The 27,119-nt window shown below is 52.5% G+C and overlaps 4 protein-coding genes across 4 annotated transcripts in view; 3 read left to right on the forward strand and 1 right to left on the reverse strand.

Moving 5' to 3' along the window:
• Positions 1-927: 927 nt before the first annotated feature.
• On the forward strand, positions 928-5,116 carry BESB_085700 (uncharacterized protein; the record flags this gene model as incomplete). Its single annotated transcript, XM_029366920.1, has 3 exons — positions 928-2,032; positions 2,389-4,498; positions 5,083-5,116. The coding sequence occupies 3 exons, from the start codon at positions 928-930 to the stop codon at positions 5,114-5,116; spliced, it is 3,249 nt and encodes a 1,082-aa protein (XP_029217380.1).
• A 6,808-nt stretch (positions 5,117-11,924) lies between these two features.
• BESB_085710 (putative glutaredoxin) lies at positions 11,925-13,479 on the forward strand (the record flags this gene model as incomplete). Its single annotated transcript, XM_029366921.1, has 4 exons — positions 11,925-12,013; positions 12,316-12,376; positions 12,858-12,986; positions 13,420-13,479. 4 exons carry the CDS (start codon positions 11,925-11,927, stop codon positions 13,477-13,479), a joined length of 339 nt encoding a protein of 112 aa, XP_029217381.1.
• A 2,332-nt stretch (positions 13,480-15,811) lies between these two features.
• BESB_085720 (putative proliferation-associated protein 2G4) lies at positions 15,812-19,197 on the reverse strand (the record flags this gene model as incomplete). Its single annotated transcript, XM_029366922.1, has 8 exons — positions 15,812-15,970; positions 16,297-16,364; positions 16,630-16,743; positions 17,101-17,217; positions 17,370-17,430; positions 17,860-17,946; positions 18,196-18,693; positions 19,072-19,197. The coding sequence occupies 8 exons, from the start codon at positions 19,195-19,197 to the stop codon at positions 15,812-15,814; spliced, it is 1,230 nt and encodes a 409-aa protein (XP_029217382.1).
• A 2,793-nt stretch (positions 19,198-21,990) lies between these two features.
• Positions 21,991-27,119, forward strand: part of BESB_085730 (uncharacterized protein) — a gene marked incomplete at both ends in the record, with an annotated part of 5,149 nt that continues 20 nt past the window's right edge. The window contains 9 exons of the mRNA XM_029366923.1: positions 21,991-22,201; positions 22,922-22,992; positions 23,703-23,777; positions 24,425-24,595; positions 24,897-25,018; positions 25,594-25,710; positions 26,311-26,385; positions 26,698-26,732; positions 27,057-27,119. The exon at positions 27,057-27,119 is cut by the window's right edge and continues 20 nt beyond it. Coding sequence (XP_029217383.1) covers positions 21,991-22,201; positions 22,922-22,992; positions 23,703-23,777; positions 24,425-24,595; positions 24,897-25,018; positions 25,594-25,710; positions 26,311-26,385; positions 26,698-26,732; positions 27,057-27,119 — 940 coding nt within the window. The remainder of the gene's footprint in view (positions 22,202-22,921; positions 22,993-23,702; positions 23,778-24,424; positions 24,596-24,896; positions 25,019-25,593; positions 25,711-26,310; positions 26,386-26,697; positions 26,733-27,056) is intronic.

The following is a 27,119-nucleotide window of genomic DNA, read 5'->3' on the forward strand; positions in this document are numbered from 1 at the left end:
CGGTTTGTCTGGGTTGCCTGTAAACCACAGAATGTGCTCTTAAACCCGAAATCTGATAAGCTGGAGCCAGTACGACCAAGGGTCTACTTCCCTTCGCGGAGAAAGCAGTATCGCCACGTGTGAATTGTGAGTCCTTCTGTGTCTGTTCAAGTGCCGCGCCTCTCCACATTGCTAGGCCCGAATGGCTGTCTTGCGGCGGCCTTGGCTACGGCAAGACAACGGGCAATTTTGCAAAGAGCCAGGCCCCGCAACACAGTCGTTCCTGCCCGATTTTCAGCCGCCGTGCGCCCACATCCGGCATTTGACTCGGCTGCTGACAAGGAAAAAAGTCCTGTAGGACGGCGTCACGCAGCTGACTGCCCTCCGGCGGCGGCCGTCTCGTCTGACCCGCGCCAACAGACAGCCAAATCCGTTGTCTTCATCGTTTCCTGGCCTGCTCTGCCCATCCGGCTTCCGAAGCCGGTAATCGACCACGGCCGCACTGCTGCTTCTCTGATGCGGCGTTTTTTCCAACGTTTAGTGCCTTCTGCGCAGCGGTGTGGTGTCCCGAGGCGGTGATGCTACTTGTTGCTCATCGCGCCGTCACCCTGAACTGTTCCAAAGTTCCTCCCCCGCCCCGCTCTTCAGTTTCTCGTCGATCTAGCGACACTTCTGCCAGAGATTTGAGCATTTTCACCGGAGACCATTGAAATTGTCACCATGCGTTCGCTCCCTATCTCGCCTTTGGGCGCAGGAGCGCGCGAAGGGAGACCGGGCCCGCTAGCCGTACCACGAGGACTCGGAATCCCCCAGATACATAGCGTACGAATTGTTTTCTGTTTCATGTCTTTGCTTACTGTGAATTTAGCCTGGTTGACTTCTAGGACGGATATACTAGTCCCAGAGGCTGGTACAAACGTCATTTATGCCCCCTGTATTTTACGAGGCATGGCACTGTCGCTCCCCAGTCTCCATGCTGAACGCGTGCAACGAGGCGGCTATGCGTACGCACCAGGTGATGAACCTCATGAAGGAGTCAGATCATGGTTTCTTCAAGAATCACCCATTCAGCACCACGAGGATTCTGGACTCTCTGCCATCGAACACAGCGATGATCAAACGGACTTCTCTTTGGAGAGATTGATGGCTGACCTTGGCGTGGGTACAAAGGATCGTTCTGTTCTAGGGCGGGGACCACATCCTGCTGTGTATGGTGGCTCTGTGTTGGACACCACTTTTCAGCCGTTTGGCTTTTCGGAGTTAGGTGGGACCCAGTCATCACCCAGCGGCGTCGCGCAGTCTCTGACGACAGCACGGAAATCAAGCGTACAGCTACGGCAACAGCAAGTCATGGATCAGCTGGAGCAACTTGAGATGCTAACTCGACAGACTCCGGTGAGGGGAGAGGACGACCAGTTTGTCGACTTTCTTTTTGAGCCAGGCGCTTCAACAGCACCCGACGTCAAACTAACATCTCCTGTGAGCAATAGTGATACCGTGCACGCATATGAACACCCTGCGCGGAAGCCGGCGGACCACTGGATTCGCACAGCGGAGACAGGCGTTTCTATGACACAGGTTAAAGGAGAGGCCCGTCCCTCTGACCCAGTCGCCGAAATTAAAGAAGATGACACGGATGAACGCGACAATCACAAAGATGCTTCGAACGAAAACGATACATTTGGCTCTGATGTACATTCAAATGCGCCGGACGCTGGAGAGGGCGCGGATGAAGCGAGAACAAATCCTGACCAATCTCGCGAAGACGGGAACACCTCAGCTTCCGAAAACGCTGCCACAGCCGTGTCAGAGAAAACCCCTGGAGCTTCCGATGGTAGTGCCGGGATTCAAGAATCGAAAGACGTAGAGATGTCCAACGGTCATGCACGTGAGACGCTCAGGGTGAACGGGGAATCAACCGACAGGACTGGGCCTCTCAGCAACCAAGGTCAATCGGACAAAACCAAGCTGGCTAGCACCGCAGGGCAGGAGCTTGAACAGGAGAGAGAATTAGAGGGCGAACAAGAACAGCAGAAAGCAGATACTCAGCAAGGTGAAGCAAGAGCCGAGAAACCCCCCCCAGTGACAATCTCGTTAAAGCGCCTGCCGACTTTTCTGATATGATGCTCTCGCGACTACGGGAATCATCCCGCGGAATGGCAAGTGTCCTCGAGGTCGTGGAGCACGGTCACTTGCTGAATGATGACTCGCTTGTGACCATTGCTTACCATTTCCCTCTAGAGACAAGAGAGAGCAGGAAAATCGTGTTTATTATTGTTGCCTTGCCGCCAGGCTACACTGCCCGAAGGGAAGGCCCGCTCTGTGAGTCGGTCGACCCCGAAATGCCTCCATTATCATGCGAAGTCCGACTCGCACATCTCCCTCAAACTTCATCTCATGCTTCACCAGACCAGCAGAATACCTTCATCCAAGTAAGCAGCGCACACCCAGACCGCAGTCTTCCGCTGGGCATGCACCATTTCGCCGTCGCCATTCACACCCCCGCGCATCCCATCGCTGTTAATGTGGCTGCCAACTGGTGGTTTGTGACATTCCGCTTCAGTGGCGGCCACGCCGTCACTAAGCATTTTGAAAATCGCCTGCTCACAGCACGCGAGAAGTGCTCTTGGAGCGGCTGGCGTCAGGAAACTCCGTGTAGTGCAACGTGCGGCGAGGGATTAGAAATCTGGTCCCGGACTTTGTTCGCGGGAGATAGCGAGGAAGCCTGCGGCGGAGCCCTCCTCAAAAAGAAATGCATTAAAGCACCCTGCAGTGTCAACTGTCAGTTGGGGCCGTGGGAGACCATTGTTGACTGTACGAAGAGCTGCGACGCGGACAACCGTGATGGCTTCCAAGTGAGCCTGCGTCGAGTCCTTATGGACAAGGAGGGATGGGGCATCGATTGTAAACGCCTACACCCGTGGAACCCTGACACCAAGGAAGGCTGGTCGGAGAAGCTTGGCGCCGTTGTTCGCCTCTCCCCTTGTAATACGAAATTCAGGCAGCCCTGCCACGCAGAACTTGGTTGCAGGGTGGAGAAAGTCAACACCCGAACACTTTCTGCTTCCTATCCTTGGGGTTCTTGCCCTTTTCCGTGCGGGGGACTAGGAAGCATTACAAGCATTGTGCAAGTGGCAAATGGGATACCAAGATGGATCGGTGAGAGAGATTTCCCGGAGTCTTTCCAGGTCCCGTGTACTGCGGATAAAGAACCGCTCGTCAGTCGCATCCCATGCAACACGTTCGCTTGCGAGGACTGTTCCGTCTACTTGGAAAATATCGAGGAGGCAAAAGCACTACGTGCCTGGATTTTCTTTCTTCCATCACAAGATGCGAATATCATTAAAATCACTGCTCCCCGAGGAATCTCTTTTGACTTACAAGCTCCTCCGCAGTCTGGAGCTGATACAATTGGCCAAGGGCAAGTAGGTGGTCACAACAAAACAGGGGATGGCCCCTCTCAGGAAGAATCGGACGCGACAAGGAGGAAACTTCTGTGGAAAGCTAAAAATATTCTTCCGCAGCCCGTACGGGTGGTTAGCGAGGATGTCCGAGCTGGCGCAGTGGAGTCACGAACAGCAGAAAATGGCTTCCTTGACCCAAGCGGGAATCCCAACCATGACAGTGATTCCCAAGCGGCATCCAGTGGCCCAAAGAAAACCGGGCAGTCTGCTGGGGAGAATGCGTGCGCCCATGTTCCCACGTCTTTCGGCTACATCTCCAGCTGTGCAGTGTCCCCCTCACCAAAGTACGAGGGCGCTCAAGAAGCAACCATGCACTTGGCGGAACTCATTGCGCCTCGACAAGACACCATCTTAGACCGGCGTATTTATCCGCATCTGCAGCCTGAAAATGCCAGGGAGCATCTCAGGGACCGACACATGGGAGAGGGCCGCCGACCGGAATGGCTGGCCGTGCCCATTACTCTTAGGCAAGCCACGGAAATGGAAAACGTGGACAATTTCTATATGTGGCTCATGAGCAGTTCGTCTCCTCGAGATCCTGAAATGTTCAAGTGCCACCTGAAAACCAAGTTGGCAGTCCCGGTCAAATGCCGATATGAATATTCAGTTATTGATCCGAAGGATTGCAGCGACTGTCGGCTAGACAATATGAAGAAGATAATGACGCTGCGGCATTTTGTGCCGGCAAAGCACGGAGGAAGCTGCTCAATCCCTCTGGAGCAGCGATTCAAGAATCCGGTCCTTGTCTATGCAAAGTGCACAAAAGGATGTGGCCAGGTGCAACACAACCTGGTACCACCCGCTGATTCGGCGGAGCGGCAGGAAACAAAGGAGGCCACCAGCGGGGCCACAGCGGAACTGGGTGCCCCGGTTTCATCACGGCTGACCAATGTGTCGCGAAAGAGCCTCAAGCGAGAGCTGGACCGAGCCGCAAAGCGACATTCTTCTCAGGACGTGGAACAAGCTGCGGCACGCGATAGGTGGCAGCCGCATCAAGTGGATCTTGACCATGTCCCCCAATATGAAGACGTAATGAAGGAGGCGGTTGAACCAAGGTCAGGTGAACCAGCCAAACAACTAAACAGACGCGACTCCGGAGAAAGTTCAACACAAACGGAGGAAGACGCACCTCTGCAGTCCGCTTCTGTAAGTGAAGATGTAGAAGCGTCGACAGCAACTAGAGTACAGAAATCAACGGGTGCGTCTCCAACTCCCGCCAGTTCCGTAAAACAAGAGGGTGAAGTCAGTCGAAAATAAACGGTGCCAGACACAGGTGCACTATCTGCGGTGGGATACGGGCCTTGAGAGATAGGCTCTTCGGAGATCGTCTGAGATTCATTAACGGATGATTAATGCCCACATACTTTGTGGGCGAGTCAGTCGCAAAACGAGCGGTATGCTGTAAATATCGGCCGGACGATATCCCGATGTAATGGGCTAGTGAAATCTATTTTGTAGGCGCAGTCCATGTTTGCCGTGTATTGCTTGGAAGAGAAAAACTGTATCCCACAATAGCCGATTGGGGCAATCTCGCAGTCATATCTGGCTGCGCCGTCATTGGTGGTAGAAAGTGTGATCTTCCTTCATGGCCTTTCTCTGGTGTTTCCGATGATCTGGGCGCGCTCATTTTCTCCGGCAGCTGTTTGTACGCAGCACTGCGGATCACTGAATAACATATCCGACACGCTGTTTTGGCCCTCTATTGATAATGTCCCGTTAGGTGTGAAGTAACCCGTAACTTCATCGTTCTGTGGCAACGCATTCTCTAAATCGTGCTGTGGCGTGCCATCCTATCATAAGCTACGTGGCAATGGAATTGACGAGATATCAGGCTTCGCTGCGTCGTCACCTGGTTTATTCTTCGTCGTTTTCCTGCACATGCTCCTGGTTTAGAGTATTACACTGGTAGGAAGATACGTCTGAACGAGTTTCAAGTTATGACACGCACGGTGGCCTACGAAGTCGACTCGCGGATACTCATGAGATCAGCGATAGCAACGTCCCCTATGTCATGTTTTTGTCTCCAATGAATCCTACTGCTTTTCGCTAACAAACTAGGAATGTGAATGCTGCTGGCCAGCGTATATGGGAGGCATGTCATTTTGCCTCTAGTCTTCAAACATTGTAGTGCGCACAACCGAGAAGCCGAACTTCTCGCAACCGCTGTAACTCCCTTGGGATCGGCCACGGACTGAATTCTGGTGCTGTGTCAATGGTCACAAGCAGGAATCGGAGGGCGCAAATCTCATTGCGTTAGTGTTTTCAGGGTTGCTGGCGCCCGGCAGGAACGCCATTGCCTTGGCGTGCAGAGCTGTAGACGCTGGTTGCGTCGCCGTATGCAGTACAATATATGTGTTCTTCTGTGTACCTAAATGACGGAAGCTCCACGTGTCAGGGCGTATGGACGTCACGCACATGCAGAAACGAGTGCTCGTCTCTGGTGACGCCTCCCAGTGCAGAATCGCCAAGATGTCACGGGAAAAGTGAAGACGGCATATGATAGCAAAATTGAAACACGAGACCAGGAGAGCCAAGAAGGATGCGAGATGCAATAATAAGAATGCGCAGGAAAGCTGATTCGTTCGTGTAGCAATGAGTGAGGCCGCGGCTGCAGGCAAAGAACGTCTCGTCACCCCGGGCATTCTTTCGTGTGGTACGTATGCTTCAGCGCTCTCTGAATGCTTTGAATTGGTCACGTGATCCTGTCACGGCAGCACTTCAGCTGTTGCTGCGATCTGCAAGGGAAAGCGCAGCCTGTGCCAGCGAGGGACGAGTGCTCGGCAGCACAGGACTGCCATTGCCTACCAATATCCAATGAGCAGACCAGCACACCTGCAGGTGAGGTACCCAGAGTCGCAGCACCCCCTGTGCCGTGTTTCTGGCACCTCAGCGATCAAAATGCATGTCAAACTTGAGTGGTGAGCCGCTTTTGGGTGGCTGACCTGCACAGGCACGTCTACATGGCGATAGTACCCGGGCAGCGACCGTAAGAGAAGATTCTGCATGCGGCATGCATGCCCGTGTCGCAGAATCGTGCACTATCCCAAATGTGCAGCGGAACTTCAAGGCAGACACGTCGGATCGATACGCTTTGGATATCACACATTTTGGGCAGACCTATTACTCTGTTGTCATCGGCGAGGGCCGTTGGAGCAACTTGTTATTCTTCACGGAACGCGCTGCACTGATGATGCAGGTCAGCGCCGGTGGAGTCTGCTGTCGTCTCCCCGGGCTCTAGTCTCCCCATTACTGGCGAGTCGATTTTTCTATTCTCGAGACTGAGGTTTTCTGTGTTTCGGCGACGAACTGGTCGATGCTGTGATAACACACTCATAGTCGGCTGACACGCTTGCGAGTTAGTGGCATCATGCAGCATCGTTTCCGAACTGTGTTGCCATCGGATGGGAGGCTGGTAAGCGCATCGGCAGGAGCGCATCGGCCTCTCCCTCGCAATGATGCAACAATTCCGGCGGAGTCGAGTCAGTGCAGCGTGTTACCCACTCTTGACTGTGTCGCATCAAGGCAGCGCTTATGTGGTGAAATCAAACCTGAGGCCAAATTCAGGGAACACAGCAATATTCTTCAATGCAGCGCCAGCGGGTTGGTCCCCGTGGCGGACGAATACGCACTCGATTCATTGCGTGATGTGCTTAATGAGTCGTGCTCGAGGTTGTGGCCGTGCTTCTTTCTTGAAAAGCGTTTATTGGTGCCTAGGAGGCGTGAGGCCGTCTTTTTCCCTGATAAATCCCGGACTCTGCCCCCAGATAAGCCAGTCGATGTAGCTGGAGGCAATAGCGCGATGCACACTGTTGTAGTGAGATCCTATGTTTACCCCACAGAACTTTCAGGGGCATGTGTAGTGAGAGCTACACTGGGATCCGTGGAGGGAAGGCAAGACAACCACCGAATGTTGGGCGGTGATCCCAGCAGTGATAAAGGGGGAGCGCAATCCGCCAGGGCTGGTGCAGATACAGAGGCCATAGCGAATCTCAATGAGCTGCCCAGCGCATCTGCAGAAATAGGGGCGGGCAGTGATGACGTTGCTGGAGATGCTCTGTGCGTACACTCAATAAGCCAAGAGGTGGATCTTTCCATCTACCACGAAGCAGCGGTAACAGGCGCTACAGATGATCTGTTCCGCCTCCTCGACTTCACGTAAGAAAGGCGCATGCAACGGCGTGTCGTGGCAGTTCGTATAATAGACCCAGCATACAAGCATGTGCAGGATGCGTGGAGATGTGGCTGTATGATGCGCGACAGCGTAGGGTGAGGCAGAAAGTGTACGGACTTTCAATAGCCAGCAGACGGGGCTAGATAATGTTTTTCGCTCATCCAGCACGAATAGTGCGGTGAACTGTGCGGCTAGATGCTTGGCAGACTGAAGGCGAAGATTGAGGCAATTCTGCAGTGTAGACGCCAACTGTTTTCTGTGCAGGCAAATCCAGCTAGAGTGCTGGAAAGGGCGCATCTACGATTTTCACGCAGGCGGCAGGTACCCTCTTCCTTGCAGCGTCTTCATTGGCACCGTATACACGGTAGGTTACAGTGCGTTTTCTTCGGTTGTGCAACGCTGTCAGTAGAAACATGGTTCGGAAACCTGCAGTTTTGGTTCCACAGATACGTTCCTCGACGAGGTCGTCGAGCTAAAAAAAACGCTCCTGATAGATGCAGATGAAGTAGAAGAGTGTCTTTTGTTTTCAGGACACGGGCGCAACCAAGGAGGCATACCCAGGTTGTGTGCTAGTCCACGTTTGTATCCGTACGCCTTGGGTTGGAACAGGTGGATCGGGAGATCTTTGGAGGTCAGCGGCTCCTATGGCAGCGTGCCTTGCCGAAGTGTCTAATTCACTCGAACCCTATGTGAAGCTGAAAAAGCGGTATTCGCTACGCTCGAACAGGGCAAGCTCACTGGGAGCCAACTACGGACGGCGTGAGGGCATAGCAGCTCGCGTCGGTACGGTTGTCGGCACTTCCTAGCACGCACGTGTGCTGTGCTGTGTGGTCGCCGGGTCTGTCCCTGGTGTTAAGTGGACGACATCCTTATGTCTGCTGGATTCGGTCTTTCTGCCTTCTAAGAGGCGACCCAGGTGTTGCTGTGAAGCACTGCTGCGTCTACAGATACAGAGTTTAGATGAAGCGCCGCCAGGAATAATATGTTGAAAGTATCGGCTATCCAGGCAGACTTGGATCAATTGCCGTCCTGCCGTCTGTTGTTACAGCAGGCTTTCAGGAATGATCACATTACAGGACAGCTGTCAAGTATTAGTGGAGCCCCGTCACGATTCCGCATGTGAACGCTTGCTGCTAGTCAACGAGCTTGCCAGAGTGTCGTTGACCTCGAGGCAGGGTGGTGCCCTGCCTCGTTGCACGCACGAGGGAGCTGCGTCCTGCTTAGATGCAGTGGTGGGCTTGTTTTTCGACCACGGGGAAGGACTACATCCAAAGAACTCATCTATCTTAGCACAGAAAATTCAACATTGAGCAGTGGATTCTGGCACGACAGAAGCAGAGAAAGGCTTCCGGACAGCTGGGCAGGTAATTGTTTCCGAACAGCGCGATGCGCGCCGACATTCCAAAATGCGGAATTAGAGCGCGCTTCCACAGCAAATTTTAGAGTGTGGCTGTTGCAGTGGAGCAAAGCAGGTTGCGCGGAGTTGGGTGTCTTTCCGGTGGTGGCGTGTGTGCCACCTGCCAAAAGCGCCACAGATGGCTAGAACGTAGCCTGCGGTTCCCGAGCCCAGCACACGCATGTGAGGATCAGTACAACGCGTAGGCGAACGGCATTGCAAGGGCAATTCAGATGTCAGCTCGATGATTTTAGTCGGAGTATACGAATTTACAGAGAGAGGGACTCGGCTGCAATGAGACACCAGAGACGTCCCGACCGATATAGGGGAGTATATTGCATCAGGGGATACCCAGACCTGAAATTCTGCAAGCCGCGGAAACACTTAAAAACGCCCGCGCTGCTGCATGTCTCAAGAGGCCCGGTTTGAAACTTGATTCGAGCTTTTGCCGGTCGGGGATGGAAATGTTTCGCTTCTTGGGTAGGTAGATTGCACTGCGGTCAATCTACCAAGAGGAGATAAAAGCAGACTCACCGTTGACGTAAGGTGTTCACCAGAACCGTAGGCAGCCCCCACAGAACGCTTCTCCTGGCTCGGAGTTGCCGCAGGCTCCCTCACCGTATAAGCCACAGGGACGCGTGAGCTATGTTCTCTTCCACACATCATCTCAACATGAGCCGAGCCACATGCGGCATGCTTGCATTCGACTTTGCTTCAGAGCACTTGTGCTTGGTAGAGCGTTATTGGTGATGAAGCGGTGGCGCTGGCGTATCGGTCCACGATGGGTGAAAAGAGACCGGCACCCGGTAATACAAAAGTGTCGGTGTGGTTTGTCTTCTGTTAACACGTTATATCCCCTCGAGATGCCTCCGGCAACAGACTAGAAAAATGCCACCACGCAGTGCCGGACTTCCTCCGTGGACAGCATCTCAAGATGGGTGAGAGCGATGTTCAGCGACACTCTGAGGGGATGCGAGATTCCGTCGTGAAATTGCAACTAGGAGGAGGACACAACACGTGACATAGGCAGCCACAGAAAAGCGCACACCCGGCGTAAGTGTTGCATCAGCAATCACCTTGACTAGATCTCCTAGGAGACGTGGTCTACCGACAGAAGGCGTCGTGGAAATCCGATATCGAGAGCGGCAGGCGCTAACCAGTTTGGCGGTGCTACTGCTGACTTTGCTGACTCCCCTGGCCAACCATTTGCAGATTCGCGCACTCTTCATCATGCCCAGTTGATCGCACTCAGCAATAGAGTGACATCGTCTGAGTTGTCATTCAGGTGGACGCTTGCTAGGGCATGCCTGGTTTTCCTTTTGTGCTTATCAATAGGTCACTGCATGAAACAGTTTCTCGACGTATCATGACTTCTGTCGTTTCGAAGCCGACACTGCGTACAAGGATTAATTATGTCCATCTGTGCATCTAAGTTGAGACTATCGGTTATATATTTTAGACGCTAACTTCCCGGCTAAACTTTGACTTATTAAACCAGCCTGGGACCATAAAAGTGCATGGAAGCGGCTCAAATGATTGCATGGAAGTGGCTTCAAACTGCTAGAATGAATCTGTACCACAACTCGGGCCGGTCACTATACTCGAGATTTGCCGATGGCACACATAGGCAAAGGTGATTTCTATATCGGGCTGTAATCACACCTTTCTTGGCTGTGTGAAATTTTGCAGGCCATCATCGCGCGCGATGCAGAGTTGTCGGCTTCGATTTCAGCTTTGCCGTGGGTGGCTTCTCATGGCTGCACGTCCACATCCTGAAGTATAATACGCTGCAGCTACGAGGTAAGAAAGTTCAACTCACAGAAGCAAGCGATAAGAACAGCATCATGGTAGGAAGAAGGCAGAGAGGGTGGATCCGCGCTGTACCAGGCCTGTCACTCGTGCCAAGACGCGGAGATGTGAGAATGAAATTGAACCCCTCGGTTCGGAAAAACGCTGAAGTTGCGACAGACCATCTGAGAATACTCGATAAGGGGAAGGCCACTAGTTTCTTGTCGGGATGTTTCTGATAGCATAGTAAGGCCGAACGTCTACATCCTGCGAAGGGGAAACGTGCAGCCCCGTAAAAGATTCCTGCAGTGGTAAATCACATGAGATAGGCGCATGGACTGTAGAGCGTGGTTGTCTCGTGGTTCTCGAAAGGAATTAACTACATCTATGGCAGGAACAGTGACTTTACAAAACAGCAGACGGTGCGCAAGCCGGCCGCGGAGCACGTGTTGTGTTCGCGCGTTGTTTTCGACTCTTTTCCACCGGGCATGATGACAGCCAAGTGAAAGACTCTCCGCTGGTTGAAGGTTGGGCTGTCCACACCACTCGCTCCTAGGATGGCTCTCACAACGATATATGCTGGGCAGTTAACCTTCTTCGATCATGCTTAAACTTCTCAATGCATGCTGCACGGGGCCTCGTTGAATGACTGTATCTTGACAAAACAAACACCATCCCACTCGTAGCAAAAGGTCTTCCGACAAACTTCCCGCGAGGCGGGTGTCCTGTTCTGATCTCAGCATTTGCTTGCCAAGCTGCTCTCTGGGAATTTTTCTGTCTACTCAGTCTTTTCTCAGCATGCGGTGCTGCAGGTTGCATCAATGATGATGGATACGAGCTCGCTCCAACCTTGTGAACAACCAGCAGTCCAGTGGTTGACAGTAGGCTGAAGCGTAGCACGGGACCTGCTCAACCACCAACCAGTTCGGGCGAGCGCGCCTTTATCACCTCGACAGCGAGCGGAGTAGCTGGGGGGTTACGTCTGCTCTGCACAGTAAGCGCGGTATGCCTCTTCAGACGGTGCATGCTGCGAGGTTTTTGTAGTTTCTGTAGTGTACCAAATACCCTTTTGTAACTGTGCCTTCCTCTGGAACTTTGCCGACGAAAGGCTTGCGTCACCGTAAAGATGGCGGTCACCTTGGCCAGCAAAGCCCACGTTGGAGAATGGGTGGACAATCTTATCCAGACGTACAAAGTTTGTGTTTTCTCCAAAAGGTGAGCCAGAAGTATTTCATCTCACGAAACTCAGAGAGACCTATCTACGGCAATACGCACTTTCCCTACGTAACCTGTTTGTTTGTGCTTTTCTAACGGGCTCGACGCGCTGCATGCGCATACACGTCTTTTTTTTGTGTCCCTGATAAAACTGGGCATCGTGCGACTCGTGGATAACTCATTCTTCACTTTTTACTGTGTGAGAGATATTACTCACGGCAAACTGTCCCACGAACCCCGCTCTGTCATCCGTTCTTCGTAAGGTGCGCTCTCACTGATTTTTGTGCCTGTTTCCTACGCAGCTATTGCCCCTATTGCCAGAAAGCGATCGCCGCGCTTCAGTCTGTCAAAGCGCAGGACATGGTGAGCTCATTACTTAAAAAATGCTAGCACTCCGTTAATGCATGTGTCCGGTGATACGATGTGCACGGCGGCAATGTGAAAAAGCGGGCACTGACATCATTTTGACTTCATTCCTAGTAAATGTGTTGAGCGCGTAGCCTCTCTTTCGGCAGCACATCGACGTAGCACGGGTTCTTCGGTGTTTCAGGGTCGTTGATCCTGGTGGTCACAAAGCATCGGCCAAGTGTTGCTCTCAGCACAACTGGCGACCTTTTCAATCGTTTCATGAGTTGTTTCGTGGGTCGTGCTACCCGAACGGGATCTGGGCCGGGCTCAATGCACTTTCTACTAGCTGATATCGCCTGTTCCAGGTGCGCAGCGGGCGGTTGTCTTTGATGGTGCGCGAGCATCCCTTCCGAGGAAGAGCCCTATTAGGTGTCTAACCCTCACACCAGCCGGTTTCACTTTTTCGTTTGGCGAACTGTGGTACCTCTGCTGACAGCATGTTGAACAAATCGAGAACAACCCGTACATGGATGCTATCCAAGACTACTTGGGAAAGAAAACAGGTGCTCGCTCGGTTCCCCGCGTTTTCATCGGGGGACAGTTCCTCGGTGGTGGCGATGACACGGTAAGGTGTGGAAATCACATGCTGTACGCGCTGAGCTGCCGTATATTCGCGGGTGGGACTTGAAATACGTGGTGCCGCAGGCGTGAGTTTGGGTGAGCTATTAAGTAACAACTGTCTCATAGGTCGAGGTACCATCGCACAACGACTACCTCTGTTGATTCCAGGACCAGTTTGGTGACCCCTGCAGTGCCTATCGTCGAGAATGCGCACAAAACCAACCGCACGCCATGACAGTCACACTCCTCGAACACATGTACCTGTTTGTCGTGTAGGATCCTTTGGAAGACGCACCGGCTTCCGGCTGTATGGGGTTCTCGCACTACCTCTGGCTTTATCAGGCTCGCTATACGCTCCACGTCGTTCTACGCAATTAGGGTTTTGACGTCAACAAACTCGCGTTTAGGGCATGTTTTCTGAAATGTGTGTCTCTCAGGTGCGGGCCAAAGCCAATGGCTTTCTTATCGAGAAGCTCCAAGCAGCTGGAGCACTATAGGGAGAACACGCAACTTGAGCTTGCATGTTGAGGATGTTTTCCGTGGCCCCCTGTTGAGTTCCTGTTCGCTCTCGTCTGTCACGCTTTCACCGAATGCGCTTGTGGAGCGTCGTCACATCCTTGTGCCATAGCCAAGCACGAGGACGAGCGATTACGAGTGTGTTAATGCATGTTTGTTTTAGAGAATAGTACGCGGCAGACAACTTCCGTTGTCTAATTTGGAAAGTATTTCTTCAGTCGCCGTGGGGCGGTAGATGGCGGACAGCCATGTCCTCTGGTGAAGTAGCCCCGAGAATTTGCAGCACAATTGAACGCCCTTATCGGTGTGTCCCCCCTTGCAGTTGCGCACACCACCATGGGTGCCCTGATCTTCTATGCCTCCTTACAAGGGCCGAGTTACTCCAAGACACTTGTATGAGCTTCATATGTTCGTCGGGGCGGACACTGACTGACTGCATGAGTGCGCAACTCGCGACGTGTCGGGGCGGCAGAAAAGTGGAAGAAGACCTCGAAAGAATAAGCAAGAGACACCTGAAACACATAAGCCTACAACTGTGTGAGAGTTATGTAATGCCGAGCGGATATTGGGTTACTTCGATAATAAATAGTTTGAGCGCCGTGTGCCCAGTGGAAGACTACTAGGGAAATGTAAAGAACTACGGCTGGCAAAGCAAACATCACAACGGATGTCATACGCATTTTTTCATCGTGCGTCGGACTAATCCTGTTCACCCTGATATCTGTGTCACTTAACCGTGCGACCGCGCCCTTGTATTGTTGCCAAGCAAGAAAGGCCCTGACCGCGTTTCGACGCACGATACACACAGGATTTAGCTCAGCCGCGCTACGCGAACCAGACAGGAGACAAGAGCAGCCGCCGATCTCCACGAATCGCGAGGCCCCGTGTACGCTGCCGCTAGCCGCACCAACTTGGACTACGCTGTACGTGGCAGACTGGTACCACCCCTACACGAACTTTCATACGCGATTCCTGTTTCATGCTGTGCTTATGTTTCTTCTCGTAGCTAAACAAGACGGCAAGATAATTGCACGGGTGACATCCGTACAAGTGGGCGCTACATGCTTGTCCTTGACAGAGTGTCCGAGACTCCACCACGCAGGCTCATATCGGTTTCACTCTACGATTTGCAACGCACGATACGAATTTCCATCGTCTCACCTATCGCCTACACATTTTGTGAAACGACTTAGCCCACAAGTCTCAACGCGAGGACGAGCAGCGCCCAATACCTTTATTCGGCAGCGTACAACTTCGTTTACTCATGAGCCACTCCCTAGTCCCGATACCGATAGAGCGCGTGAGCGCTGTTTTAGGCCTCTCTCCCTGCTCAACAGTATTCACTTTTTCGCTCGATGCGTGGACGTCCACCTGAAAACTACGTACTTTGCTAGGAAGGCCACTTTCATTTAGCTGATTTCTTGAGAACATATGCATATATTCAGATAAATACGACCCCAACGGCTGCACCCGCCTTCCGTTCTCCAGTGTACTGTCCGAAACGCTCTGGATTTCTTTGCGTGCAGTGTGAGCACAGCGCTCCTTTGTGCACAACGGGCTGCAGCACGCTCCTGTGCCACGATGAGACTGTTTGCATCATTGATACTGCTTTGCTGACGAGATATGGGAGCCGTCGAGGGGCAGGGCATAAGGGGGAAAGGCATGACAAAGGACAAAACAAAAGAATCGCACTTCAAGCAGCTTCTTTGTTCGTACACAGCTTAAGACTAGGACGTGGACATTGCGCGACGCTGCTGCCCTTCAGAGGATTTGGGGCTGCCTAGAGGGACGCCCAAGGGAACAAATTCAGAACAACAGACTAGCATGTGTTCTGCTCAAAGCAGCAAATTACGCGATCACGCGTCCACACTTCAAGACAATCGATGAGAGGGTCGCTTTTTTCTTCATTCGCCTAACACCTTGAGTTCAATATGACGATGTGAGACTGGACAAAAGGAGGAGAGAATACATGCACAAGCCGCACAAACTGCCAAGTGCCACCTTTGTGCATCCGTGACCCCTCTTCGGCTTCAGCGTGTTCTCGTCCTCATGACGCCTTGCAACTGCGTGTTTTCCCAAACTGCAACCCCATGCCTCAGGTCTTGTTTGTCACTTCTACTTCCTCTGCGGAGGCGGAGAAGTAGGAGACGCATATGCATCGCTACGTTATCTGCTTTGACAGCTCTCCTAACGGCTGTCCTCCAAAGCCGCATGCATGCAGGCATGCACTTGCATACGGCTCGGGTATCCGGCGTGGCAGAAGGCAGATGAGAAGCTCCAGCCGACCGACAGTTTTGTCCGCTGCTGTTAACACTATGCGTCATTCGCTCCATCCTCCTTCTTCCCCGCCTGCGCCCGCTTCTTCAGTTTCTTCGGATTTACAGAAGTTGCAAGCAACGCCTTAAGACTCTCATCTTCGACGCTGTGGCTGCTCTTCAACTCTTTCTCGTACACAAGAGGAAGGCCAGTCACCTACAAAAAGAATGGCACATTCGAAAACGGCAGGCATGACGTGGCCCCCCGTTGTCCATCAATCTTAGCACTGAAAAATCAACCTTGCCACCATACACAGCCCAAAAGATTGTAACTCGAAGAAGACGGATATGTCACCGTTGGTGTAGAGCAATACGATTTACGCCGCATGTCTGTGTAGGACAGGAAAATACAAAGCAGATCACTAAGTATACCGCGCCGCAGCTGAGGTGAACCAGAGCATCGCGACAAGCAGCAGCCCAATGACAGATTTACTTCGCTCGCTTCGAGCCTAGTCGGATTGTCTGGTGGCATCCTGGGCTTACCTTCTTTGTGCCCGTGGGGAGGAGAAGGAGAGTGAACTTGAACTGTGCAACATATTCTCCTTGTTTCTCTGAGTATAACGCAAATAGACGAGACAAGGCTGGTACGGGAAAAGACAGCATTCTCTCCTAGGGAAAAGCAGTCTGCTTACTGGCAGCCGATACTGCTCCCCGGGACAACAATGAGCACCCCACGGAGATTATTGATTGAAACTCCGCCAGCATCACAAAACTAAAAACTCCACGCATGCAGAAGCACAATTCAATGACGTCGGAAAAACACACCCGGAAGATGTTGACACACTATCAAATGCCTCTACCTGAAGTGGTCCGTACCTGTCATAACCGGGTAAGGGTGAAGCAGCTCGTGGCGCATCGCCTCTGCGACACCCACTTTGCATGCTCTGTCATCGGAAAAGCCGCGAAGGGAAAACGGCAAGGTCGGATATTCTACAAAGCACATCACACCGTATAAATTTGGTTGCACATGAAGAAAATTCGCCCCTCTTACGCAAAGCGAAATTAAGCCATGCCATGTTTGGATAGGACGCTGCAAACGCACACCCACTTCCGACGACAATTACTCTCTGCCGAGTACATACAGAACTAACTGCAAACTAGAAAAAAACCCGACTAAATCACAGACCTGCATTAATAGCGCCTATACTATGCCACAGCATGGTCTCGCTCATAGTATGCTTCCATGCCCCTTGATTCACAACAGTGCCAATATGCGACACTCTTTCCTTCACTCTGTCGCATCAACTTTTCGAACCCCAACCCAAGCGAATATCTTCCACGACTTACTATTCTGGACTTCGCTCATGAAGTGACGACCGAGCTGCGACTTCAGGATGTACGTGCGATCGACCGCGCGCTTGTAAACTGTTGGCTTGATCACTGTGCCCCGTACCTTTCCTTCACCTGTGAGCAAACAGTCGAACGATCAAACGCCCCCTGAATGAATTAAGCCCCCGCTTTCTTCCTCCACTCGTTCCATTTAACGGCATGTCCGCCCTCAAAACTGACCACACTGCCGAAAATATCTCTATCCAACGCGCTGTAATGACGCTCACCTGTGGAAATGACGATGTCAACACCATAGACTTCATTGACTTCGAACTCGAATTCCTCTGGCTGAGACAACACACAACCACAAGACCGGGCAACAACTTTTGATCGGTCTTCCTGCTCAGGCTGTAGAAACTGTTAAACGTCGATGCTACTGCCTTAGTCTCGCCTACGTACTTGGTGCTGTGAAGAGCTAACGACGTATTAATACCATCACATCGGTGCCGCAAAAGGAACGACAAATGAAGCACAGACTGGATATCCTCCTGGCCCAGTAAGCTGCCCTCGGCGAAATCTCTCGCATCCGGTTATACGCACAGCACCCTCGCCGTCTAGTCAAGCACCACTGAGTATGCAATGCCAGCCCATTGTTTCTAACACGCGCAGTATACACAGGAGAGCGTGGAAGCAGATCATGTTGACAAAAACTCTTGGAACTTCACCGGTATTTCTTCCGGGCTCCACACACAAACATAATTTCGACTTCATTCTTACCTTGTCTTCGCCTGGGCCAGGTGCCACGCCGGCGAAGCATTTGCTTCCCTCGATGACGTAACGCTTGAGCTGGTGAGAAAGGACGCCCTGAACCATACACAAGAAGACAGAAGCGTACGCGCCAAAAAGTTAAGTACCGTAGGCTTGGTTCGACCTTTCCGGAGAGCTAGCTTGGGCCGACTCCCCAACCTCGTGGATGACGTGCTTGTGGAAGACCCCGAAGCACCGTGATTCCTTCATTGCAGCGCGCAAGACGACTGCCACACACGAGTGTTGACAACAGCTTGCCGCCAGTGTCCCAATACAAACACCTTTCCGATGCTGCGAGGACCTCACCTGCACAGGGATGCAGTTGTATTGCTTTGCTGCAAGTTCGATGGTCTTTGTGAGGTCTGTGCTCTTATGGCCTGCCTTAACAAGACGCATGCATGCCTCTGCAGCTGTCCAGCACGCCTTGATGACGTCCGCCTTCCTGCCGGAGATGTGGGCGACGGCCTTGCCTGCCGCGCTAGCCTCGAAGACGCTGGGCAAGACTGCATCGCACACGACTGTGTAGGCGACAACACCGGAGTATCCGTCGACGTGGCAGCCCAAATCAATCTTGACGATGTCGCCTTCGACCAAAACTCTGTTGGTCTCCGGGGTCTCGTCGACAGGGGAGAAGTGCCCGCAGGTCTCATTAACGGAGATGCAAGTTGGGAAGGCAATCCCCTTCTCCATCTTCTTCCCATTCTCCTTCTTGTTATACACCTTGGAGCACGCCTCCGTAATGTAGGCGTCGCTCAATTTGCACAACGCGTAGACGTCAGCTCCCGGCACGCAGCCGCAAATCACCTGAATTGAACAAGGCGCCACAGAGCTCCGCCACGGCACTCCCCATCGCATAGTTGCCCCCGTGTTTACGTGCGATTGCAACTGACTGACTGCTGCGTCACTGAGGGCACACACCCTTCGCGTTGCAGTTGAGAACCGCAGGAGCAACAGCAACAGAAGATACGAAAAACCCACGATGATACCCCCTGTGACTGTCTGTCTACATCCACCTGTGTGAGGCGACACCACCCTGTCCCAGCCTCAATGAAGTACATAATTTGTTGGCTCTCCCCTCTCGGCCAATCTTCCCCGTACGCTTCGACGACGATACGGACACGGGAGGCACAGTAGACCCCATGTTTTGCGTGCTATGATTTTGACTGCGGGATGTGTGCTCACCTTCTTCAGCGCTCCATTAGCGATATCTGCAGCAGTACGATACTTGGTGACAACATCTGGGTTACTCAGATCCTGCACCTGTTCCGTCTCAACGTCGGAGCACGCCGAGTCTGCAAGAGTAGCCATCTTTTACGAAGCCGGGCAGAAACTTGAACAAATTATTTCTATCCAAAACCTTAGCTCTATGTTCCTGCAGGAAGTGGGAAAGGCCGCCTTCGCTTGAGGATGAAGTCCGTTGACGAACGTTCATGAAAGGGGCGCCGGACGGGAGACCTGAAAGATGGAAGGGGAGCCAGGAGAGGAAAGGAAGCACTAGGAACGGTCAAGCCAATAAATCGAGAAGCCGCCCAGCGAGAAGGCAGTGGGTCGTTACTCTTGTTCTGGGACACGTCCAGGGTAAGGGAATGGACATGTAACGTCTGGAATCTTCTTCTCGCCTGCACGGACAACACCTTCTTTTCGTAACCCACCGAGAGGACGGAGCCAGATGCACATACAACCGCACAGCTTTCTACCGAACCCGGATCCTGGCATGAGAAAAAAAGCATGCAGGAGCTGAACAGACCAAACTGATTGTGAAAACAGTCCCTGGATATTTGGACGCGTTAAAAAGACGAGACGCAGAGGGGAACTTCCTGCTAGGGTGCTGAAGCGGACGGAACGGGCGTCTGCGAGAAAAGGGAAATGCGAGAAATCAAATAAGACGAGGGGAGACAACAGAGTTCGTAAACGACGGTGGAGAGTGCGTTCACGAGAGCCCGGAGGCAAAGTGGAGAGGCGGAGGAGAAGTGTTCAGAGGACCCTTTGTAAGTGAAATTTTTCGGCTATCCGCGCTACGAAATGCTAAGCTTAGCCTGTGGGGGGTAAAGACGCTAACTCACTTACGTTGCTTCCACACAGCTTGGTGTCCGCGTGTTTCAAGCCACCGTAGCATGACCAGCGCAGAGAGAGAGGTTGGAAGAAGAGAAAGCGACAAAGTGGCTCGGGAAAGTCTCGGAAACAGGTCAAGATGTCGTATCGGGGGATCGTCACAGGCCCACACGTGACGGGTTCGACCACAGGGCTCGGCCTTGCCGTCCTCCCTATTCCTCTCGTATCTCTCACCATCTCACCGGTAGCAGGGGGCACACCCATTTCCCCCACCATTGCCTCTGCCCACCACGGCCGGTCCGCCGACCGTACCGCTCCTCTTGTTCACTTCACTGTCACCACAAGACTGTACACGTATTTTGCCCTCCTCAGTTCACAATTCCAGTTTGTGCTCAAAATTTCCTTCTTGGAGCAACCTTTTCCTCGCGCTGGGACTTCCAAGGTGTCCCGTGCCGACGCGGTTCGGCGGGTCTCTCCAATAATAAACCCATCTGTCAAGGCAGCGCGCAATGTCTGCGCAAAGGGGGGGGCCGGGGGGGGGGGGCGTCTGTGGAAAGCTAACACTCTCCGCTCCCTTGCGGACCTACTTAGTATCTTAGTTTTTCCTTGTAAGAAGAATAATGGGCTCTTCTGCGAAACAGACAGCGTTCCACTCCAATACACTCACAAATTCTGGCTTGTTCCGCCCTACCTCCCTCCCCTTTGCCGTGTGTGGGGTCCCCGGGGCAGTCCCAGGTGACATAGCGACATTTATTTGGAAGGTGGATACACACATTGCGTAACACAAGCGCTGAGAAGACGGCACTGTGTATCCCATAGACTTCATCGAAGGCAGGCCTGCTAGTGAACTTTGTCGGCTCCCACTCGCGCCGTCGGTGGTGTTGTCACCATGTGGCTAAATGCACGCACGAGGCTCAATACCGAGAACAGCAGCAGCTTCACTCTGGAAATCTAGAAGCCGTTGACAACAGGCATCAACTCTGCTGGTTTTAACAGCTTTCAGTCTGCAGCGACCTGCCTCTCCATATCTGCGTTTCTGTTGGGGACTGCTAGTGCGTCCGTGGTGAGTCAACGGGCTGCTCAAGTAATCGTATTACAGCAACTCGCCGCGAGATGAATCCTGAGCAAGGATTCACACTCGTGACCGTGACTATGTTCATCGGGTTTCCACAGCTTTGCTTCTGGATACATGCCCATTGCTGAAGCTAGGAGCTCACTGGGGCAACCACCTCACGTGCAGATACAACCAGCAGACCTGAGAAAAGGTGTCCCCCCAACTCATCGCCAGCGGTGTCCCCCTAAATCATCTCCAGCGGTGTCCCCCTAAATCATCGCCAGCGGCGGCGCGGGAGCAAGCGCAGCGGCCGCGTTTCCATCTCTCTCTTTTCTAAAAAAAATGTGTAGAGTTTCCGGACATATTGAACGTCCGTGTCTGTCCTCCTTCTCTTTTCTGCGCCGATAGAGTTGCTGGTCACGCGGCGTGTCGAGTTCTGCTTTATTGCGGTGCTGACATACAATTTCCTGCTTCTGACGTGCCTGAAGGGTCGCAAGGGACTTCGCAGGATAGCCAGAGCAAAGGCTGGCGTTTCTCTTCTGGGTCGGCACCACAGAATCCGCTGTGATTGCACTTTTGCACTGAACAGACGGCCCAAAGTTGCCCTCTTTGGGTTCCCTCTCTAGGGTATTCTCCGCTCAGAGGTGTTTTACGTGTGCGCCGGATGGGCTCCATCCTGAAGAAGCGAACTCTGTAAACCGTTGGAGAATACCAACCGAAGAAACGTTTTCTCACCTGTTTACGAGGTTTCTTTGCCTCACACCTTTACGTCTCTTCTTCCTCTACCGCAGCGTGACACTTTGCATTGCTTTGCCCTGAATAACCCTAAACCCTAAACCGATCTACGAACTTCAACGAGAGCCAAGAGTTGGAGTGCAGAGGTATAATTGAGTGAATCATCTCCAAGATATCTTGCATCCATCTTCTTCGGTGGAAGCCCTAGGCGGAATCGTGCCCGGAGAATCGCCACTGACGCCGTACTGTTCTAACGCGAGATGGAGTCTAAAGGTTCCACTGCGTCGCTCAAGGCGATGCCTTCAATCGATGCTGCAAACGGAAACACAAATGGAGAAATTTCGGGACGAGGCCCGTGCATGCGCGGTGTTTTGGCACAGCCGTGCCGAGGGCATCCCAACGTTTTGCTCTTCGCCTCGTATGCCGACGGCAACGAATGCGCGTTGCTGTTCGTCTCGGGTCTCACAGAAGGTAGGCTTACTCGCCCACTACAGGATATATGACAGTCCACCCGAACTTCGGTTTGACCATGTAGTCCCGTACAGAAGTCCATAGTTATTAGCAGACATATATAATATACTGTAAAACAATATACTATAATATAATGGAACCCCCGAGGCCAGGTATTCCACGGCATCCACAACACCTGTGAGCTGTACAGAACCTCCTTCCCTATTTCATAGGCTGCCGGCGTGCACGCGGTCACAGACAGCGAAACTGCCGTATCAGTAGTCACCCTGCTATCTCACACTCGGTCACAAGTATTATCGTGTTTCGGAAATTTGGTGCTACCCCTCCAGCACAGCTATTCAGTTCAGCAATTCTCAAAGTGTCATCGCAGTATACATAGCAGCTTGCTTAGTCCTGTTCGTCGTTGACTGCAGATCTCGTGTATCAAAGGAACAGATTGGCGACGTATGTTTATGCGCATGTGAGAATTAGATTTACCTGCTTCCCGGGTTGTTTTGAATGACGTGTGGTCTTGTTAAAAGACCTGTACGGCGTTTCCGTCTTCTGCTGGCGGATTATGGCGCTCTCCTCTCCGATATTCGTGGATCCTTAAACCGGTCGTGGTCGATTGCAGCCTTGTGACATGTGAGAGGCACGTCTTCTGATTCATTCATGCCATAGGAGGGAGTCAGGCGGGCGCACTGCAGTTTCTGAGTTCCGTTATGCTACCGCATGCCGCAGGAATGATGTCCCACGGCTGGCTGCCCTCCCTCGCGCAAGCAGTCGATCGCCTTGGCTTCGCTACCATTCAGGTGAGGGTGTGGGCACAACTTCGGCCCTCAGCCTCCGATCGCATTTTATTCAACGGATGCGTGCTGCCTGGCAAGAAGCCACAGTGTCATGCGAGAGTTTGGCACTGGCGTGCCCGACATCTCATTGCCGCCCGTTACGTGGACAGGCGTACTCCACTTTCATAGTTCCCCTTGTTTACGTCTGTGCGAATTCCTTTGGCTTGTTACTCATGCGCAAATGCTTTAATGCACATGTGTGCGTACGGTCTTGCGCAAGCACGTATATGCGCACGCGTGTTATATGCAAGTCTGTGCCATCCCGCTTTGTGTCTTACGGCGACTGAACAAAAGTGCGTTTTACACTGTGACACCGTCCGTACTCGCAATCTGCCGCGACAAACTGTACTGCATTAGTCATGGAGAAACAGTGTTTAAAGTCCACACTGCAGCTCGACACCCGCTGACGAGAATGAACCCGAATGTGTAGGAGATCCGCTCGTGTACTTCACGAGATTACAAGGTCTGGCTGTGCAGCTACATATCGCATTGGTTTCTTTTGTTTGTCTCCCTGGACCCAAGTGGTAGCTCCACCGCGATGTGACACGTCCTTGCGGACGTCTTCCGACTGCTTGATCTCTTCCTTCCTGCGCGTTAATATGATACAACCCGTGTCACATGGGGAGAAACGTTCAGTAGGTCGTGAATCTCTGGTGCCGGAACTCTGCTTTCAGGTCAACCTGTCCTCCTCCTTCGGGTCATGCGGCATGTCCACGCTTCAGCAAGACGCCCGTGAATTGGAAGTCGTTGTACGTCCTCAGGCCGAGCCACAGTGTAGCCGAATGAGTAGGCAGTGGAATCCAGCTGTCATTGCGGTCTGCGGCAGTGATTTCAAGGGGCCTGCAGTTGCAGCTGACTCGTTTTTGCAGGAACAGCTGAGGCATTTTGTCTGACAGATATCGGTACATGAATACATAATTATTTATATGCATGTAGCAGAAAATTCGGCTCATCGTTGTGCTTAGAGCAGCCGAGGGCTTCTTGAAGCAATGTGGAGATTCGCCTGCAGTCTAATACGACATGGGGGAAAAAGTAACGCTCCTAGCATCTTCAATTGCTGGTTGTGGGAGAATAAACTTGAGACGAAATTTCCTGTTTATTATTCGCTTGACCACACATTGACGAGTGTGACATCTGCCGGAAGTCCCTGTTGATGCGGTGGAGTGGCCTGGGACAGTGGCGCTCGTCTAGCTCTGCTGTCGTTAGCCTGCGAGATCAGTGGCGGTGTACTGTATGGAGGTGAAGAGCAAACGTTGCACCCTCGGGCGGGATTTGACTGAAGAAAGCAGTCTCACTGCCACCGACGCTGGCGCGCCGGAGAGTTGTTGGACAGCGTGTTTTCGAGCTGCAGGAGGGGGGCACATCATCCCTTTTCATTATGTTCTTTCGTCCTCAGGTGCGCTACCTGAGGAAGGAAATGCGCATGAAGAAGGTCGTGATGGCGGGTCACTCCACAGGCGCACAGGACATTGTCAGCTATCTCCGGCACGTGAATGCGAGCCAAGATCCGCAGTCGAAAATCGACGGCGCCATCCTCCTCTCGGCTATTAGCGACAGAGAGGCCTTCGTAAGACGGGGAACTGATTTTGCCTGAGGGTTTCCACAAGCAGAGCAGACGGAAGCAGCGCGGAACGGGGAGGGATATTGCTGCACTACTTCCAGTCAACCCCATACGAGGCTTAAGGCATTCGGAGCCAACCAAAGGCGAGGTTCAAGGCTCACGGTATATTGGTGAAAGGGGACATGGAACCCAATCTTGAGATGTTGGCTGTCTTATGCCTCATCGGGGTCATCTTCGGTGTTTCGTGAAAGGTCGTGAAGCGCATCGGCAGTTGCTCATCCCCTATGACAGTAGTATGTTTTTGCAGTCGCTGCTCAGCGGCGCCACCACGAAACATCTTGTGGAGGAGGCGATGCGACTCGTGGAGAAAGGCGAACCAGATGGAGTTTTGCCGGAGCGCGTTATGGGCTGCCACTTCACGGCAAAGAGGTAGGCGGAGACGATCCCATTGCGCGTTTTCTCTTCCTTGGGTTCACTGAGAAGAATGCGTATCGGCAGGAAGACGGAAAACGTGCATTTAGTGCACTGCCGAGAATGATTTAGGTATACGCGTGTTAGTGAAGAGCAACATGATTTACGCGCTTCTTCGAAGCTCGGGTGTCAAGCAGTGAGCTAACAGTAGCATTGATCTGGTGTCGCAAGATGACTTGCAGTTGAGCTGCGCACGGCAAAGACACGCGGAAATATGGAAGAAAAAACAAAAGCTTGCGCTTATGCTCATAAAGGACGCGGCTTGTGGGGGTGTCTCCGAATACGGGTAATACCTGTATTGACAACCTTATGCTTGTGCTTTAAACGGTATGCAAGAAAACCGAACAGGCACTGCCGTGAAAGGACAGCGTACCGGTCTATGCTGTTGGGGCGTCTTTTGGGTCGTGTTGTGGTGAGCGCTGGAAGGGCGACACGTCTAGGCGAGCGACGGATAGGCTCGCAGAAGTCCTTCTGAGTATATGGCAAAGGCCAGCGTAGCAGCTTGCTTTGCTGTCTCTACTACATACCCGCAGGTTGCTAAGTTTGACTCAGCGACTCGGAGACGATGATATGTTCTCTACGGACCTCACAGAGGAGGAGTTGTCGCAGATCCTGGCGCCTCTCGACGTCCCGTGCCTCTTCATTTACGGGTAATAAAATGACGCCTCTGCGTCGCTCCACGATTCGTGAGAGAGAGGGGCAGAGACGCTGTCTGAAGCTATTGTACATTCGGCCCGGGGGAAATACTTTTTGCTTACCTACCGGGAGGCGTCAGGACGCCGTTTTCTGTGTGACCTCGCACCAGTTGTACTGGAATGGCGGGGGGGGAGGGGGAGGGGGGGGGGGGAGGGGAGGTTTACGTCGTGCATACGTGGTTTTTCGTTTTTCGTTTCGAATAGCAATCTGTACCAGACGCATGCCACGCATAGCCAGCGCACGGAAAAATAAAAAGCAATACCCATTGTCTCTCACGGTGTAAGATCGTTTCATTACCAGGAAAGCACAACGGACCGTGGCGTTCTTCGAATGCCTATGAGGGAGACCTTCCCTGGGGAAAGGGGGGGGGGGGGGCAGGTGCCGTCTAGAGCCTTCTCCCTTTCAATCAACAACGGAGATGAAATAGACACCAGCTGCAACGACGAGGCACCAGGATAATCGTTTCATTGTTTCAGTGCAATGATATCTTCGTAGAAACCCATCGTGATGCTTCGTGAATTTCGCAGTTTGCGATTTCCCGATGTGCGACTCAGGGAACAGGACGAATACGTTCCTGACATGAAGAAGCTGGAGCAGTTCACCGAAACCATGCTTTCCGTTGTGAAAAAGTAAGACCTGTGGCCGCCGTCTCGCCTCTGGTGTTGAGCAACGTCCGTCCATAATACAAACGGCTCAGGAATACGAGCTGTCCCATGCCTACGGGAAAACGCGCGCTTTCGGTAACTGTTTGTCTACCTCCTGCGGGTGAGATGACAGAGATGCTGTTATGAACCGGTACGCGACGCTGCTTCGTCGTGTGCATGTCTACAGAGACAATGCGTTCTTTGTGCGGGAGACAGAATAAGCCGGCACCAACTAGTCGTGTATTAAATCGCCAGCATCCGTTCATTGATATTTTTTGTGGCGTGTACATTATGCAGACGAGCACCCCGGGCGGAAATCGTATTCCTACCAGGTTAGTGTCAGCAATTTTTACGGGCATTTCCGTCTTTCAGTTTTCAGCGGCTCTGCAGGAAAGTGCTGGAATTGTGGGTCCGAGCGTACGCGGGCGCCCGTATGAGTATTTGGTTTGACGACTCGAATGTTTGTTTGGTCGCTGGTTTCACGCTGGCAGTGAGTGGTGCCCAATAATTCTTAGACTTCGTTTGTGCACATGTATGCACAAACGCAGGTGGGGCACTGCACGTGCACGGTTCCAGTACTTGTGAGTATGTTGCATTCTGCCCCACATTTGCTGACATACGGCTCCGTTTGCTATTTTGCCGTACGAATCTCCCAGGAAATCATGGCTTTGCAGCAGAATGCGACTCGACGGCAATGATTGCGACGGCCTGCACATTTC

This window comes from Besnoitia besnoiti, chromosome VIII, assembly GCF_002563875.1.
Source record: "Besnoitia besnoiti strain Bb-Ger1 chromosome VIII, whole genome shotgun sequence".
Lineage (NCBI taxonomy): Eukaryota > Apicomplexa > Conoidasida > Eucoccidiorida > Sarcocystidae > Besnoitia > Besnoitia besnoiti.